Here is an 18,947-nt window from a genome sequence, read left to right as displayed (position 1 = left end):
TCTCTGTTTTCTTGTGATTTCATTATGTGTACGTGAGGTTTTTTTCTCAACCGCGCACTCAAACTACACCTCCCATACTGCACTTCGGCAGCCCCGGTAAAGCTAATACCCATATTTGGTAAAGCAGCATCACGTGGCTGATTTCGTGTGCCAATCAAATTATGTTCAGGAACGTTTCGGTTTTCAAAAGTGAGTTAACTGGCGTGGAGATGTTTACAGGGATAAGCGCAGTAAATGGATAAATAATAAGCACATAATCTATTAAAACCTATTAGGACTTGAATGGATGGTAAAATGATTGGACCTGGGCCTTATAGGGCGACGAAATTGGTAAGAATTTTTGAAACTCTTTCCACTCGTTGATTGTTAACGCTTCACGTGAGCTGATTTGGTGTCTCTTTAAACGGTTTGTTCAAATATATTACAATAATATAAGACTAGCAGCTACACGCATATCAGTAGGCCTAATAGGCAAAAGTTGGTTTCTTTCATGCACGTTGGGCTATTTTGCATTCATAACTAGTCTTTCTGACTAGTGGTAAGAAAACCTCCTAAATGCACCTTTAAGTGTTTATTTTATTCAACTTTATTTGCGTCTGTAGTTTTCAATACATAACGTTACGTTTTCTCAAAATGAGCTTTTTCTACTACATTTGCATACAAACGTAACAGTTTTATTGGTATCTATATTAAGGTTTTTATTTTTGATTACATATGTAACATGTATAAAAGTTTATTCCAAAAACATGGTGATTTTTGTTTTCTGGCTGTTGACTATTTTTATGATTTATGGAGCGATAAAAGGAGAGTTTTCTATAAAAACATTAACGCTAATGTCACCAAAATGAAACAAGATTTTTGAATCGGTCTTTATCCACTGTTCAGATTTCTGTTTTGGAATGTATGCAAATTAGTGCTTATTTAATTAGATAATACCTAATTTACATATTAAAACATAACATTTCAGAAAATTCTAGATTCTTAAAGGAATAGTTAACCCAAAAATGAAAATGATCCAATAATTTACTCAGCCTCAAGCCATCCGAGGTGTAAAATGACTTTCTTCTTTCAGCCGAACAAAGTCAGATTTAACCTTATATTAAAAAATATCCTGGCTCTTCCAAGCTTTATAATGGGAGTGAATGGGGCTTGAGATTTTGAAGCCCAAAAAAGCAAATCCATCCACCATAAAAGTAATCCATACGACTCCAGTGGGTTAATAAATGCCTTCTGAAGCGAAGCCATGCATGTGTGTAAGAAAAATATCCATATTTATAACTTTATAAACTATAATCACTGGCTAAGAACTAAGAACATTATTTAACACATTCAATGTATAGATTTTGTTAGCACAATAATCTTTTTATTAAACATATTTTTGTATCAGCAAAATCCAAACAAAATGTTCATATCTGTGCATCCCTAGTTGAATATGTGAATGTTTAATTAAGTAAAAGAATTTGAGATACCGGTAATGACATGCGGTATTAATTTGATTTGTGCAGGTCTTAAAGTCTTACATTTCATTTTAAAAGCTCTGCAGAAACCCTGTAAATACTACAACATTGTTACAATGTAAATGGACCACCTCTCTCAACAAATGAGCTGTTAAAACAGCATTAATTCTGAAATGTCTTCTGTGTTCTCCAGTGGAACGAGACCATCAAGCTCTTCCGTGGTGGGATGCCAGTCAGACGTCACTGGGCTCATTTCAGGAGTTACGATCACAGTTTCACAGGAGCCGAGGCTGTCGACTTTCTCCATGATCTGCTCAGACAGAACCAGAACTTCGGGCCGGAGGTGACGCGCTACCAAACGCTCCAGTTACTGCGAAAATTCCTCAAAAATCATGTCATCGAGGACGTCAAAGGACGGTTTGGGAAAGAGGACTTTGAGGACAATGGGCATCTATACAGGTGATTTTAAAGAATCTTTCATAAATGGCTTTATTTTGCTGTTTATTAATGTGAAGCTGCTTTGAAACGGCTCTGTATTGAATAAAGCGCTATAAAAATTTAGTTTTGTTTTTAAATATACCAAGTTTGGTGTCGGTAAGGTTTTTTAATCTCTTCTTTAGTCTCTTCTGCTCACCAAGGCTTCATTTATTTGATAAAAAATACAGTAAAAATAGTGAAATAGTTAAAATAATTGTTTTCTATGTGAATATGTTAAACTGTTATTTATTCCTGTGATTAAAGCTGAATTTTCAGCATCATTACTCCAGTCTTCAGTGTCACATGATCCTTCAGAAATCATTCTAATATGATGATTTAATGCTCAAGAAAAATCTTACCGACCCCAAACTTTAGAACGGTAGTGTATGTTGCATTATAATAATAAAAAAAAATTGTGTTTCAATATACCGGTAATTAATAATAATAAATGCTTTAAATTGGTCAGATTTCCTCCACAATCCCCTCTGAAGCCTGTTCCTGTGCGTCCACCTGTAAGAGATCACGGCTCAGTTCCCAGAATCCCACGCTGGGACGACTATGAGGAGATTACAGTGCCGGAGAAGATCCCAATGAAGCCTCTTATGGTGAGAGAACATTTGCCTGTGGATGCTGTATCATCTTAAAAATGTATTCTTTCTGGTGCCATTTACAATGTTAAACCTCCTGATATTTTAAAGATTTCTTAAATATTTTTATTTTGATCTTAGAATTCCGAGTCGTGGAATAAGAGGCACAGCATCGCCATTGGTGAGGTTCCTGAATGCCGGTTAATCCGGAGGACAGAGTTAACCCCGAAACACGTGGACCAGATATGGAAGTCAATGACACTAACACAGTAAGCATCAGCCTGGTCACTTCATGTGTTTTTACTGAACGGATAGCTATCCGATTTGTTAAAGCAGTTCCATTTGCACATAAATGTGACTCCGCAAAACAAATATAAATCCGATTTTCAATTCCCGCCCGCGTTATATGCAAATTACCGGAGTTCACATCAACGAAAGCAACAGACATGAGCTGCATTTTATTTATCATCAGCTAATTTCAATATCAATGAGCGCAATAGGAGAGAGAGTGGCATCAGCTCTGGTAAGATCATTTAGTTTCATTACTTTGAATGAAGATGATTGTTTTGAACATCTGCAACTTGTCCCTCCAGCGGGAGTTCTTCTCTATATCAGTGTCAGTGTTTCTGAACTCCCTGAAACGCCTCCATTGTAGTCTTGAGTTTCTTCCGGGAACGAACACGTCACAATATTCCTCATTTAAATAATTCATACGCTGAATAAAGGGGCGGGGCCTGGTTGAGTTAGTTATTAGTGTGTTAAACTGGTGGTTATGGTAAGGGGCGGGACATTTCCCAAACACACTCAAAGCGCTTGACCAATCACAACACACTGATCCAGCCGACCAATCAGAGCACAGTGTGCTTTTCAGAAGGAGGGGCTTCATAGAGACAGGAACTAAACAGAGCGTTACTGACAGACTGGGAAGAGAGAAGCAGCAACAATGGAGAATATGAGGAAAATAATCAACATTTAAGCACTAAAACCAGTTCTAGTAGAACCTAAAAACAACATCAAGACTTTAAAAAGGGCATTATAGGTCCCCTTTAAGAAGTGGCAATATTATGCTCATTTACAAGTTCATAATTCTATATTTGGGGAATACATTCACATGATTTTTTTTGTACATGCCGCAACACCTCTTTTCACTCTCTGTCTGTTTTAGTTCCTGTCTCTTTAAATCCCGCCTTTCCGAAAAGCCCAGTCTGTTGTGATTGGTCAGCCACTTAGAAATATAGTGTCAGAAATATAAAGCCCTTTTTTTTAACCATAATTGGGTTTCAGTCAGTACCAGTGTGGGGGTAACACATTAAAAGTAAAGCAAGGTATGCTGTCAGATTACTTTTTTCAAGTAACGAGTAATTTTAATTTAGAATATTACGCAAACCTGCTTTAATTACATGTTAAATTATACAAATTTCAGTTCAAACTAGACAGATATTTAGAGATACGGTATACAGTCATACCACTTATTACACAGCATTTCACCACATAAATAATTATGGGGATAAGATATATTGATTTCAGATTAAACCGTTTTAAATTCGTACCTGTTTGTATCTCATAATCCAATAGTCACAAAATGGCAGCATCTGCGTTTGTATGAAACAAGAGAGATCGAGTCCACGATACTGGAAGGCATAATTAAATAACTGTACACAAAATATTGATTCGACTGAGTTTTAATACTTTATTAGCTCACCAAATACAAAACATCCACGAAGAAAACTGTTCCTAGCAGGCGTATAGACCTTATGCGCCAGAGAAACAAGGGCGCCGGCGCCGCCATCTTTAGAATATTGTCTTTGAACTTCCGTTTTTGCGGTCGCTCTGTATATCTCTATGGCGCTGCTGTCCAGGAGTAATTAGCTTTTGAAGTGGATTTACTTAATGTAAAGTTAACGAAAGTTATCATGAGGACTGTGGTGTTTAAAGCAGATGACTGAACTAATGTCAGTCGACCGGGAAGATTTTAAAACGAGACGTTCATTCATAAATACGGAAGATCGCTGTGAAAATACAGACCGGAAGTCAAAAGACAACGAGCGCAGTGCTGAAAAGGGGCGGGGCTACATACGGTCTATAGCACTGCTGACTTTAGTAATATCTGCGTTATCTGTTTTGAGCGGGTGTTATCTGGGAATAATTTCCCGCGTGATGCCACTATTGACCAATCAGAATCAAGTATTCCACAGAGCCGTGTAATAATAACCAATACTGCAATGCATTACTTTTAAAAGTAACTTTCTCCTACAATGGTCCATACAAAGTTTTTCTTTTGCCCTCACAAAAAACAGCGTCTCCTCAACATATCCAAATCACTTCGCCAACTGTTCTTTGAGTGCGAGCCAAAGCAGCCAATTAACAAAAAAACAAAGCGGCTGGGCATTATGCAGATGTGTAACATAGTGACTGTAACAAGTCGATGGCAGGACTACATATGAGACATGCCCTTGCCCCCCTTATAGATAACTCTCTTTATCAGTTTACAGACTGTTTTGGGTCTCCAGTCTCTGGACGGGGTTCTAGATGCCAAACTTCTGAGCCCGAAGCACATCGTTCACAATGTATTTGGTGTTAATAAGCAGGGCATTGTGGTCCTGAAGAACAAAACAGGTGAGCATGGGTTATATTTGAACACATTAAATGTTCTTAAAGCTAATTTCTGACAGACATCTTTCTCTGTTTTGTTTTTGATCATTTTATCTGTAGAAGACGTGCCTCATTGGGTTTTATCTGCAATGAAATGCCTGGCAAACTGTGAGTGACTGATGACCTGCTGTCATACTGATTCAACTCAATGACACTACAGTTCAATAAATAATCAAAAAATCTATTATTTTACCAAGTGATATAGTTCATTAGCCTATATATAGGTTGGCAAGCTGCTTGCCATATTAATATGTCTGTATGCATGTATTTTTACCACTCCTGTTTTATGATACTTTATACATCTCTGAATCGGCTTCATCTTCAGGGCCCAATGGCAGTGACGCCCGGCAGCCCATGTATCCAGGGTTTGAGAGAGATGTCTTCAGGACAGTTGCGGAACATTTTCAGAGACTGAAAGAACCACTTTTGACCTTCCATCTGTATGAAATATTTGTCAGTATTTTGGGTGAGTGATGCACAAGCTTTTCATATGATCAGTGCTATTTAATCAGCCGCTACAGAGAAGAGACTTCTTTCAAATCTGGCTGTGTTTTAAACAGTAGTGTGTAATACTGAGATACAAGTTTATAGTTCTGATATAAACACTGATGTCTAAGGAAGCGTCAAAATAGAGCAAATCACCTTTTGGAAGTAACTTGCCGCTTCAAATAACGATTATCTCAATTTCATCGCTACACCAGTAGGTGGCGGCAAGTGACTGTTAAAAAATGTATTTGTCATTGAATCATTCATTCAAGAGATTCGTTCAAAAACGCTGATTCACTTGTTTCATTACTGGATGAAGTATGAGTGAGTCATTGAATCATTCATTTAACACGATTTAAAATAAAATAATTCATTCAAAATGATTTTTTTTTAAATGGACCACAGCAAATAACATTTTGTCAGAACTTCTAGTAATTCACATGTTATTTTGTTTAGTTGTCTATTCAAGATTGTGTGATTATATATAAATATATACACACACACACACACACACACACACACACACACATTACTTATATAGCTTTATTATAGTAAAACAGACAGTTCTACTGATGTATGTTTCTGTCGATGGATGCACATGCTGGCTCCCCAATAAAACATTACAACAGCGATAATCAAAAGAATGTCAATGTTTGCTCAAACATGACCAGTCATTTACGGCATCACCCGAGTGTTGATAGTGCGCGAGCACAGGCGAGACCTGAACTGCACACGTTGCTATCTGTGTTTAAACTAAACTCATTTAAGCCCTGCCAATTTAAACATTCAAGAGCAACTGAGCAAGAAAGAGAACGAGAAAGAGAACTTGCACGCGCTGTGAGAAGAGTTGTATGTGTGTGTGTGTGTGTGTGTGTGTGTGCACTCATCCGAAGCACAGACAGCGTGCAAATATTGAGTTCTCTTTCAAGTCTTGCATTTGAATGGACAAATTCACACAAAAATTATGTCAACATGCCCGTCTTGATAAGTTTCCTAGCAGACATAGTCTATTATGCTTTAAGTGAACTTATACGGTTGAGAAATACAACGCATATGTAACAGTATCAGTGTTTTGGATCTGTGCATTATGTCTTAAAGGGAACACAACCTAATATTCCTGCTGTCTGTGTTTTTAATAGTAATCAAACAAAATACAAGGAAATCACTTGCTGCTCTTAAATAGCTTTTGTAACTTTAATAAGGATTAATCTTGAATTTATAAACTCAAATATGCAATGTTATTATTTTACATTTAATTGCTTTATTCAATTTCTGTACCTGAAAACTACTGTTTATTTTATTTGTATCTTTGCTCTTTTGTATGTATTTGTGCTGTTGCTTGTAGTTAGATTATTTGTTCTTATTTTCTTTATTTGTATTTGACAGTAATCCCTCTTTCCCTGAACACAGCACATACCGAACCGTACCGAAACCGTGAACCTAAAACCGTCATACAAACTGAACCGGGAGCAACTTGATTACACCCCTAATACATAGACTATTATAATTATTTTTACATTTAAGAAAAAAACAAATTTTTAAAGGGGTCATCGGATGCCCATTTTCCACAAGTCGGTATGGTTCTTTAGGGTCTTCATGTAAAGTTTGTCATTTTTAAGGTTAAAATGGTTAATATTCCTCAATGGTCGTGTAAAACGACACACTTTTTACCTCCTCAAAAACAGCTCTGTTCACAGCGACCCGTTTCGGTGCATGTCTCTTTAAATGATAATGAGCTGCGGCAGAAATATGCTAATACAGGAAATATGCTAATAAGGGGCAGTCCGTCAGTGGTCGTGGGCGGAGCATGAGCAATATGACATCATATTGCTCAGAAAATCCAAACGGCTTGATTATTGAGAGTGTTTAAGGCTTTTTGAGGATTAAAAAAAGGAGTGAATCGTTTTTTTTTTATTGTATGGTGGTTGTGTCCACACACTGCAAAGACACATTTATATGCAAACACCATATAAAAGTGAATTTTGCATCCGATGACCCCTTTAAAATAATATTTAAATTGTACTGTTAATGTAAGGAGGATTCACATCCACTAGGCTCTGAATGAGTCTAAATGATTATTGGTGTGTTCTCCACCAGGTCTTCTGCAGAGGCAGTCGGTTGCGGTTGAGGCGTTGCAGGTCTGCTGTCTCCTGTTGCCTCCAGCCAACCGTCGTAAACTACAGCTGTTGATGCGTCTGATGGCTAAAGTCTGCGCCAACCCCTCACTCCCCCCTCTGAACGACACCATAGGAGCACGAACTCTGGTAACGCACTCACATAGATGCTCTGTATAAATGCTCATTATTTGCCAACCCAGTATGCAATAGCCATAATTTCACCATCTAGGTTATAGACCCGATATAGTCTGGCTATGAGGAACACACTTCTAGACAGAATAACCTTGAATTTGGTCATTTTTGCTGAAATAACTTGCGAGATGTTTGATATTCCATCATGTAAGCAAAGTCAACAGTGATTACAAGGTGTTTGGTTTCATTTCTTCACTCATTTTATTTCTTCATCTAATTGATGACTAGTCTATTCTTGGGCGATGGTTTAGACGTCTATTACATTTTCACTGACTGCCCAAATTTCGCCTTGTTTTAGCCTAGACGTCTGGACTGTGTTTGGACGCTATTAGACGTCTTTTAAACGCAAAATTGCTGGGAAATAGCTGATAATCCTTACCCGTTATAGTTAATTTATAATTCAGCTCAGCGTTCAGTAGATTGGACAAGCATCTTTCACACGGTCTGTCTCTTGTGGGCGCTGACGCTCCCCCGTACAGATGGTCCAGACCTTCTCGAGGTGCATTCTGGGATCTGCGGATGAGGTGGACTTGGATGAGCTGTTGGCCACAAAGCTGGTCACGTTTATGATTGATAACCATGACAGTGTGCTGAAGGTGCCGTCCAACCTGCGGAAATCTGTCGAGGAGCATCTGTCCCACCTCAGAAGAGCTCAGGTCAGCGGCCCACATCATTCATTACATGCTTGATTACTGACTGAAAATATGAAGCGCCATATTTAATAACTTCTTCTTTAGTGTATTTCTGAGAGTAACTAAATAATAAGTGGGAACTAATCAGTGTTGGGTAAGTTACTACTAATTATACATCTTCAACAGTGTAATTAGATTACTGTAGTAATTACTCTGTCTATTGCATTACTTATTCCTAATTACTTTCTACATCCCACATCAACCTCGAGCAGATGAACTATACAAGGATAGACAAGAAACTGCTCTTTTAATTCAATCAAATAAATAATATAAAATTGCATAAATTATTCTTGAACTGACCAAAGTTTTTAAAGGGAGAAGCTTACATTAACCCTTTAGAACCTGAAGCTAAAATTGGCATTTTCACATATTTTTATTTTTTGACTCTAAAATTCTAAAACAATGTGCCATCTTCATGTGCAAGGTGAAGAAAGAAAAATAGCTTTCAACAAATTACAGTTATTGACCATTACTGTGTGTGGTGAGTTTGTAAATATAATTTAAATAAAAAAAAAATAAAAAAAACGAGAGTAAATTTACAGATTTTTATTTAGGAAAAAAACTAAACAATCACGAACGAAAGAAACGTACACTTTAAAGTAGAAAAATGTATAATACATATATACATGTCTTTTTTGTGACATTGGGTTGCACAGTTTTCATTTAGGACACTTTTTTTTCATACACGCACACATTCAAATGCATGCATACATGTGCACACATACACACACCACATGCTTAGATACGTGAAAGAGTAACGGCCATCCACCTCCCAAGTTTCATTAAAAATCATCCCAATCCTCTGTTCTGCTGTCTAACACTTCTTTCGCCATGTATTTGTTCGTTTCTTTTATTATTTTATGCAATCCAAAGCACTGTAACCTGCCGCGCTTCATATCTCTCTGTTCAAATCCTTCCTTCCCGCTCTGCCAGAAAGCTGCTGTCATTTACTTACGGAATAGAATTACCGTAATAAGCCGTGTATTGCTGAAAAGCGCATGTTGTCTACTGTCAGGGGCAATTTGAATGGTTTTGATAGTGCAAACGGTTGAAGAGTTACGGTAAAATGAAGACCGCTTGCTGGTTTGTGTCGGCGATGACACAGCCGGTTTAAAAGGGTTATAACATACATTTTGTGATGTTTAAGGGTTTTATATAGAATTGTTCTATAGTCTATACAGTATTTAATGCAATTACATCAGAAATGTAATCAGAAAAATTAAGAGACTTCCTTTCTTTACTTTTTCTGGGGAAAAGTAATTAAATTACAGTAATTAATTGCTTAGTAATGCATTACACCAACACTGGAATTAATGTAATAATTATTTTAGATATATTTTATTAATTAAGATTTAATTGGATTGTGTAAAGTAGACTGTGATATTATTGTTTTGATATTATTCTTTCCTGTATTTTTACTTGTGAACATTAACAAAGGTTAATAAATGCTGTAAAACATATTGCTCATAGTTTGTCCATGTTAACTAATGTTGACACATTATCGTAAAGTGTTACCAAAAAGGTATTAAAGTACATTTTGTGTAGGGCTTATTTCTCCATTCAATAGATGGAAATATGAATTATGCTGAGAAGCTTTTGTGTAATAAAGTGAATGAGTCTTTCTGATCCACATTCTGATTTCCTCACATGCTTTGGTTTGTTCCAGATAAAGTACGCGGGTGCGGACACAGACTCTTCGGTGGCGTCTCCGCCTCACTCGTTCTGTCGTCAGATCAGCAGAGAGGAGTTCGAGCACCAGAGGGTTTCAGCATCTCAGGGCGCCATCGTGGAGCTGCTGGAGAGCATCATACAAGACAAGAACATGTCCATTAAAGACAAGAAGAAGAAGCTCAAGCAGGTTAGAAAGGATTCTTTTCACATCCGTTCGGTGATAAAGGAATATCTGTGGTAATGCACAGCAAAACTTGCAGAATGTATTTACAATAATAGATTTGAAGGTGTTCTATCATGCTTTTTTACATGTTCTCAAAGAATATGAGTTATTCTCTATATCAGTGTCAGTGTTTCTGAACTCCCTGAAACGCCTCCATTGTAGTCTTGAGTTTCTTCCGGGAACGAACACGTCAGAGTATTCCTCATTTAAATAATTAATATGCAGAATAAAGGGGCGGGGCCTGGTTGAGTTGGTTAGTAGTGTGTTAAACTGGTGGTTATGGTAAGGGGCGGGACATTTCCCAAACACACTTGAAGCGCTCGACCAATCACAACACACTGGTCCAGCCGACCAATCAGAGCACAGTGTGCTTTTCAGAAGGAGGGGCTACATAGAGACGGGAACTAAACAGAGTGTTACTGACAGACTGGGAAGAGAGGAGCCGCAACAATGGAGAATATGAGGAAAATAATCAACATTCAAGCAGGAAAATATGTTCTAGAAGAGCCTGAAAACAACATCAAGACTTTAGGCTTAAATAGGGATCTATTATACCGTTTTTTTTATAGTGTACTTCAGTTTTGATGCGACTGCTTTGCATATGCACACAGCACATCCTTTAAAAGTATAGAGTGCATTAGTGCCAAAACACATTTTCAGCGCCGTTGGTTCTGGAAGTATTTTTCCTCATTCATTTTTCACATAGTGATTCTAGGAAATCTTGTTTAAAACATTATAAGCCATGAAGCAAATCAACTAGATACAGGGTGCATAACAACATTACAAACATTTATTTGAACCAAAAATGTATTTAAGTTGGACAAAAAGATAAAGGTTCAAGACAAAAATAATGGAGAAAGATAAAAGTATTCATTTAAAGTTGCTGATATCAAGCATGAATGTTTGTTGTATGAATGTCATCCAGACGTCCTACATTCATCATGCTGTCATTATCACGTGACCTTCCAGCATCAGTTGCGTCGCTTCACCGCCATCCATATATCCTCTCCCGTGGCCTCATGGGATAGTAAAGTCTCGATCGTATGCACACTTCAGAACCGGAAGAAGTAGGTCATCCAGATACTTTTTACCTGCTCCTTTATGAGTACTGTGAATTCAGACGTACTACTTTTGTCACTTACTGTTTTTCGCCTACTATAGAGTAGGGAAGTATGCGAGTATGATGCACTGCATCATGGGAGTGGGTGGATTTGATTGGTATAATGTCGTTTTTAACTACAAGTTCTGCTGTTAAACAAGATCATTTAAAAAAAGTTGAAATAGTGCAAACATATGGATTCAACAAATGCATACCATCGATGAACAACCTCAGTTATCATTCAAAATCAATTTCTCTATGGAGAAAATGCATACGTGTAAAAACCCAAGTATACTTTATAATGTCTTTATTTTGCTTGAATTGTTTTACCCTGAATATTTCTGTTCTGTTGTTCCACAAGGCTAATCCGTTCGGTAACTTGACTATATTTCATATCTTCATGTTTATTTTCCCCATGTGATTTTTCTCCATGTGATTGCTGTCAGTTCCAGAGATCTCATCCTGACATCTACCGAAGACGCTTTCCCACCGCTGAAAGTGAGGCGGTGCTTTTCCCAGAGAGACCGCAGAGACTCAAACCTCAGCTGATGTTCCTGACACTGAAGAAACCCTTCCAGCCCTTCCAGAGGAGCTGGAGCTTTCGGGCCTGAGTCTCGTGTGTTACTGTCGAGGAGAGATGTTACTGAACGCTACAGGTGGTGCTATGACATCCTAAATCCACATAACACCACGTATTCGTCAGCGGTCAGCTGACTGGACTGTTGGATTGATGAAAAGTATGATGCCGTGCATTAGAGCCCCTTAACGCAAGACACTACAGGCAAAACCAGCTCAATTTGGAGATTTTGCTTCCATAGCTAGTCTTCTTTCAGACTAGTGGAAATAAAACCTCCAAAATACACATTTAAGTGTTTATTTTATTACACTCGATCTCTTTGCGTCTGTAGATTTCAATTACAATATATGTTTTCTGAAAATGAGGTCCACAGAAATCTCTACTTCAGTAACTGAAGGGTTTTTTCATATATCACTCATCTGATATATATATTTAACATTTTATTTCTAAACAAAAAAGGTCAAAAAATGTTTTCTGTCTGTTAACAGTATATACCGATTTATAAAGAGTGGTAAAAAGTAAAAGCCTGTAAAAACCTTTAACTCTAATATGAGACAAGAATTCTGAACCTGCTTTATCTAGTGTTTAGATTTCTGTTTTTGTATGCAAATTACTCCATAATTATGTAAGTAGATCATACCTCATTTGCATATTTAAACATAAGATTCCAGAAAATATGTAATACAGAACAATTGTCCTAATGTATTGTGATTAACTGGGGAAAGTATGATATCTAGTTATTTTCCCCCTACTCACCTGTAGTGTCTTGCTTTAAAGGAACACTCCACCGTTTTTTGAAATAGGGCTTATTCACCTTCTTTCTTACATTTAGATAGGTGGGCAAATGCATTTTTGTCTCAGTGCATGCATTGTTTTAGTTTGACAGGGTCGGCGCTAGCTTAGCTTAGCATAATGAATGGAATCCTTTGTTGCCAGCTAGCATGTCCTGAATAAAAGTGATCAAAAAAACAACAACAAAAAAACACCTAATTACTTCCTGTGGCCTGCGTATTCACAACGAGTACAAATAGTGATGCAGATTAACACTAGGCGATTTCCTAGGCAGATATTGACTTGGGACTATATTAGGGGGAAGCACAGGCGAAGCACTGCTACTTGGGCGCGGAGATATCACACAACACATGAAATCCCACGACTTCTGTCAACATACCGGCGTGAATAGTAGCTGGCTATTTTTCCTACAGTACATGAATGGTGATGAAGGAGGAGGCTATTTGAACCGTAGTCTATATACAGCTTCTCAGCATCTATCTTACAACCGAATAAAGACACAGATTAACATAAGGAAGAGTAATAAAAGACAACTTACATGTGCACTTTGTTCTGCCTGTGCTTTGAAAATGGATGGGACGGCCGTATCTTTCAGACGTAGTACCGTCTTTCTGGGCCCATATTCCATTTTTTCAAAGTAGTCCTCCAGTGCAAAATGCTCTTCACAAACACGATACTGTATAATTTTGTAGAGAGGGGTTGAAGTACAGATATCCAGAGCAGCTAGCCATTTATTTCTCATGGAATTCTGTGAAACATTACATTCGTGTATGTCCTTTGCTTATTCTCACAACCTTTTGCTATGCAGGTAATTACCATGTTTGCTGTAACTATAGCTGTAACTTCTCAAAATAAACAATCCAAAAGCGAAGACACTCGGTGCAGGTCACGCCGGTATGTTCTTCTTCTTCTTCTTCCGTTTTTTGGCGCGTTGCATGCCGATATGTTGACGGAAGTCGTGGGATTTCATGTGCTGCGTGATATCTCTGCGCCCAAGTAGCAGTGCTTCGCCTGTGCTTCCCCCTAATATAGTCCCAAGTCAATATCTGCCCAGGAAATCGCCTAGTGTTAATCTGCATCGCTATTTGTACTCGTTGTGAATACGCAGGCCATAAGAAGTAATTAGGTGTTTTTTTATTGTTGTTTTTTTTATCACTTTTACTCAGGACATGCTAGCTGGCAACAAAGGATTCCATTCATTATGCTAAGCTAAGCTAGCGCCGACCCTGTCAAACTAAAACAATGCAAACACTGAGACAAAAATGCATTTGCCCACCTATCTAAATGTGGGAAAGAAGATGAATAAGCCCTATTTCAAAAAATGGTGGAGTGTTCCTTTAAGAATGGGCCTGAAAATAATAATAATAATAATAAAGATTTATGGTCACACTTTAGTTTAGGGTCCAATTCTCACCTCAACTACGACTTTTGCCTTAATAACATCCTAATTACTGCTTATTAATAGTTAGTAAGGTAGTTGTTAAGTTTATGTATTTAGAATATGATCATGCAGAATAAGGCATTAATAAGTGCTTTATAAGTACTAATAAACAGCCAATATCCTAGTAATATGCATACTAATAAGCAACTAGTTAATAGTGAGAATTGGACCCTAAACTGAAGTGTTAGCAGATGTATCTATAAAATAGCACGTTATTATCACCAGAAACACGGAAACTGTAGTGCTTGTTTTTATTCGTTTGATTTAAATAGTCTGTAACATTTACAATTAGTTGCGTTCTATTTTTACGGAGCTGTAATTAGTTTAGCTTTACCTCCAGCTGCAGGTGTGGTGGAACAGCTGTTCAGTTCTCAGTTCTGCTTCATCATGTTGTCAATGATAATCAGTCAGTCTGAGGAGATCTGTGCTGGTCACCAGAAAACTCTCAGTGTCACTAAAACTACTGATACAGGCTTTATTTTTATACGTCTTCTCTGTTCTCTGTAGTGTTTTCACTGTGGTACTCTAGTACTTCTTTGGTTCTTTTGTGTTTATTTGCTTGTAAAGTAGTTATAGTTTGTAAAGTATAAGTCATGTTTGTGAACACATCACATAACACTAAAGAAAACCTTCACATTGAATCACTTGATTATTTATAACTGATTATGATCGACTCACGGTACTGTAAGTATATCGTTCAAAACACCATTTGAGGCTTCCCTGATATTTACTGTAAACTGGATTAAGCCAGGCAGCTTGAACATGTCTTTATGTGTTTCTAAAATAATGGATTGCAAACTTGAAGTACAGTAACAGACGAATTTAATCTGATTCGGTGTTTCTTACAATAACACTGTTTTCAAAGTTCAAAGTGTTTTGATTCTGTGCACATTCTGGAGTTATTGTTACTGATGTGGACGTCTGCACTGTGGCCACAAATATTGATCAGAAAATAAATAAATCTCTATAATTATATGATGTTATTCTTGCACATTTCATTTCAGCATGTTGATAATATTGCAAGCTGACAGACATGCTAAACATCATCCTATATGGCACGACTAATGTCTACAATTCAATGCAACACTGAAAGGCAGATGAAGGGAAACACACAGGTTATATTTTGAGGAATAATTTTGTTATGATGTCTAATGTACACCTCAATTTCTTTGAGACTTTTAACATACATTTACTTTATTTTATCCTCTTTTGTTGGAGGTTTTAAACTGTATTTGTGTCCTGAAGCGTACTTCAGCTCTCTTCCTCAAGAGGTCAGCAGAAGTGCACTAATATTTATCTCTTAGAAAACTGGCAGAAACACCTCAGAACGCCTGCTGTATTTCACCTGCCATGACGGAAATAGAAAAATACAATGTTTAATAATAATAAATTAAGAATATTTATTTGTTTTCCCTTTCAGTGTTGTTTTTATTATTGTATTACCTTCTAATCATTCTCTCTCTCCCTCTCTCTCTCTGTGTGTGTGTGTGTGTGTGTATATATATATATATATATATATATATATATACGTAAACCTTTCAGAAGGTCATTGTAATGACATGTTCAACATCGTTCACTCTTTTGTGCACAACAGCATTATGATCTCATATAAACACATGAAGCTGCAACTTCTCTTTGAAACAGATTGATGTTTGTAGACTCTCATATCCTTCTGCAGTGAACGAAACAGCAACAGTATCCTATACAGCAACAAAGAAGACAAGAAAATGAAATCCTAATAGCTTATTTCTTCATGCTGCGCACATGCACATGTAAATATGGCCTGAAATGCAGTCAGAAACATAATGCCTAATAAATCCACATGGTTCTAATTATGTCGAACAGGAGATGCAATTTAGCTACAAATAAATTGAATGAAACCGGTGGTAATTATACTCACATATGAACGTAATTACACATGCAATTTCACAACAATAAATATATTTTTTCCTTCAGCCTGTCGCCTGACATAAACATGCATGCATGCTGTGAATTGGATGTGTCAGAGTTGAAACAGCCCTTGATCCTGCAGAAATGTCCCAGCTGGCCTTGGGCTCCCCTGGTTTATTCCAGGTAATCAAATGCTGCCGGCATGCAGGTTTCCGCATTAATTACATCTCTTTAAGCGGCCTGGTCAAAGGCAGTGAATCATCCGGCAAGTTGAAGAGAGAGTTTTTGAAGGTCACTTTCTTTTTTAGCTGGTGATCAATATCTGAAGCCTCTGGGCTCCATCCAGTTTCAGCTCAGCCGGAGACAAGAGAGAGATGTTGGCTTCTGAAAGAGTTTAAATATAGCATAGCATGAGAATACAGCGCAGAAGCTCAGAAGAAACAGTTCGCTATCTCTGAAACACACAAAAAGTTCCATTTAGAGCCATTTAGGTTCGTCTAAAGGTCGAAAGGTTAAACTTAAAAGGATTCCAAACATGGAATCACTTTGACTAAGACTAGTTTTGCTTTAACAGTGAGTAAATATCATCAATATTTTCATTTAGGTTCAAATAAATGGCTTCTCACCAGATGACATTGAACTAAGCATTACCATGAAAAGTATATAGGCTATATTTTATTAGTGATGCAATATATAGTGACATAATATGCAAACACATCAATATATAACGCAACAGATAGAAGTATGAATTCACAATATAAGTACAAAAGTTACACATTGATCAAAATCACCTTCACTGAATATAGAATAAATGGTAACACTTTAGTATAAGGAGCACTTATTCACTATTAACTATGATTTTTTCCTCAATAAACACCTAATTACTGCTTATTAATAGTTAGTAAGGTAGTTGTTAAGTTTATGTATTGGGTGTATTAAGGGATGTAGAATATGATCATGCAGAATAAGGCATTAATATGTGCTTTATAAGTATTAATATCCTAGTGATATGCATTATAATAAGACTAATTAATAGTGAGAACTGGACCCTAAAATAAAGTGTTACCGAATCAAATTTACATTCATTTATTTTTTATACAGATCATTACAGAATAAATAGTTTTTAGGAGATGAATAAAGATAATTGGTTTCTATAATAGAACCCTAATGAATCCCATTAACAAAAAAATATGTGTATTATGCCTGATTTATTCATGCAGGAAATTCTAAATGCTCGAATTCTACATTTTCACAGCATTGTCCATTTACTCAATATTAAATGAATGAGTCTGCAGATGAAAGTGATATTAAAATCCTTTGTTCAAATGCAGTATAAATACGTTTGCTGCCAGCTAGTTTGTTATGATTTCATGCACACATTCTGAAAAGCAAATGTTTAAAAAATGATATTTGTGTCTAATGATGTATCTGTGAACTCGCACTGAACTTGTTGCGTGACCTGCACAACAACACTGCATGTACAGTATCAGACCATGTTCAGTAATAGTATTAGTGAGCGTATTGATCAATATTCTCTCCAAACTGGAGTTTTGCCAGCCAGTCTTCACACTAAGTCCAATGATTCTGTCTGACAAACAAAAGATTTTCTGTGCTGTACAATAATCAATGCTGTCTACAGGCGAAATGAGCACTAGTTCTCTTTTAATAAATATAATTTACATTTTCTGTGATTAAATGGTCCACATATACAAATTTATCATGAAAAAGCAGCCACAGTTATGCAACACGCTATTGTAGAGAGGATTTCATAGTGCTATTTCTCATTCAGCTAATTTACCATTAGATTAGTGCTGATGAAAGAGATGTACAAAGACATCAGACTCACCTTTCAGACTATCTGGATGAATGCATGCTAGCTATGGCTGTGAATATGCTTAACAACATCTGTTAGCTGGCATAAATCAGAAGATTAGGTTGTACAAATACATAATAAAACGTTCTGGCTTTTTTCCCCACTGCATGAGGATAAGGAAACATTGAGGTGGAACAGTCTTTAATGCTGTGTTTTGAAAACTTCATTCCTTTGCCAGCGACGTTTGATGTCATTGACGTCAACATGACGTAGATTAGTGTAGTGAGATTTGAGAGCTGATGGTTTTCAGCAGTTTTTTTTTTTTTAAATATGAAAAACTGAGCTGCGATATCAGAACGTTATAATAACTGTTTCCTAGTAAAAGGGTGTTGTTGTTTTTCCTCAAGGTGGCGCTCGGAGGTTCAGAAAGCCAAACATTCTCTAATTTGACCCATTTGTACCGTAATTTACATCTATTAATATAAAGAATTGGAAACCGAAATACAAGTGGAAATGTTTCTCAAGCCACCTTTACAATAGAATGGTTTCAAAGCAGCTTCGCTATAGTAAACAGTAACATAACAATGATGAAAACTTAATCAAATATGAGACAAGTTCAAATTATTCAGCTCAGTTCAGTTCAATAACTGTGAAGTTCATTCCTTATGAAACCAGTTCAATTCAGCTATATGCTCTACTGAATACAATAGTTATTTAGATCAATTCAGTTCAAGTTTTGAACTCATCTGATAGTGTCAGTGCAGTTAAATCCTTAATATTG

The 18,947-nt window shown here is 36.8% G+C and overlaps 1 protein-coding gene and 1 long non-coding RNA gene across 4 annotated transcripts in view; one reads left to right on the top strand and one right to left on the bottom strand.

Annotated features, from left to right (window-relative positions):
- LOC309489828 overlaps positions 1-18,947 on the bottom strand; it is a 103,903-nt gene that overhangs the window by 3,581 nt on the left and 81,375 nt on the right. The gene's annotated exons all lie outside the window — the stretch shown is intronic.
- LOC309489772 (DEP domain-containing protein 1B-like) lies at positions 138-17,322 on the top strand. Of its 3 annotated transcripts, XR_014202511.1 has the most exons (12): positions 138-330; positions 1,651-1,916; positions 2,401-2,539; positions 2,663-2,790; positions 5,007-5,137; positions 5,234-5,281; positions 5,499-5,639; positions 7,757-7,923; positions 8,448-8,624; positions 10,327-10,518; positions 12,100-14,495; positions 17,260-17,322. XR_014202511.1 is itself a non-coding variant. In XM_082158668.1 (11 exons), exons 1-11 carry the CDS (start codon positions 283-285, stop codon positions 12,262-12,264), a joined length of 1,602 nt encoding a protein of 533 aa, XP_082014794.1. In that variant the 5' UTR covers positions 138-282; the 3' UTR covers positions 12,265-15,875. The 3 variants fall into 3 exon arrangements, 2 of the variants coding, with proteins under 2 accessions (XP_082014794.1, XP_082014795.1); XM_082158668.1 differs by lacking the exon at positions 17,260-17,322 and having other exon boundaries at positions 12,100-15,875; XM_082158669.1 differs by lacking the exons at positions 12,100-14,495; positions 17,260-17,322 and adding an exon at positions 11,480-12,037.

The sequence above is a fragment of the Leuciscus leuciscus genome, assembly GCF_965113295.1.
Source record: "Leuciscus leuciscus genome assembly, chromosome: 24".
NCBI classification, from domain to species: Eukaryota; Metazoa; Chordata; class Actinopteri; order Cypriniformes; family Leuciscidae; genus Leuciscus; species Leuciscus leuciscus.
This window is presented reverse-complemented; position numbering and strand designations above follow the sequence as displayed.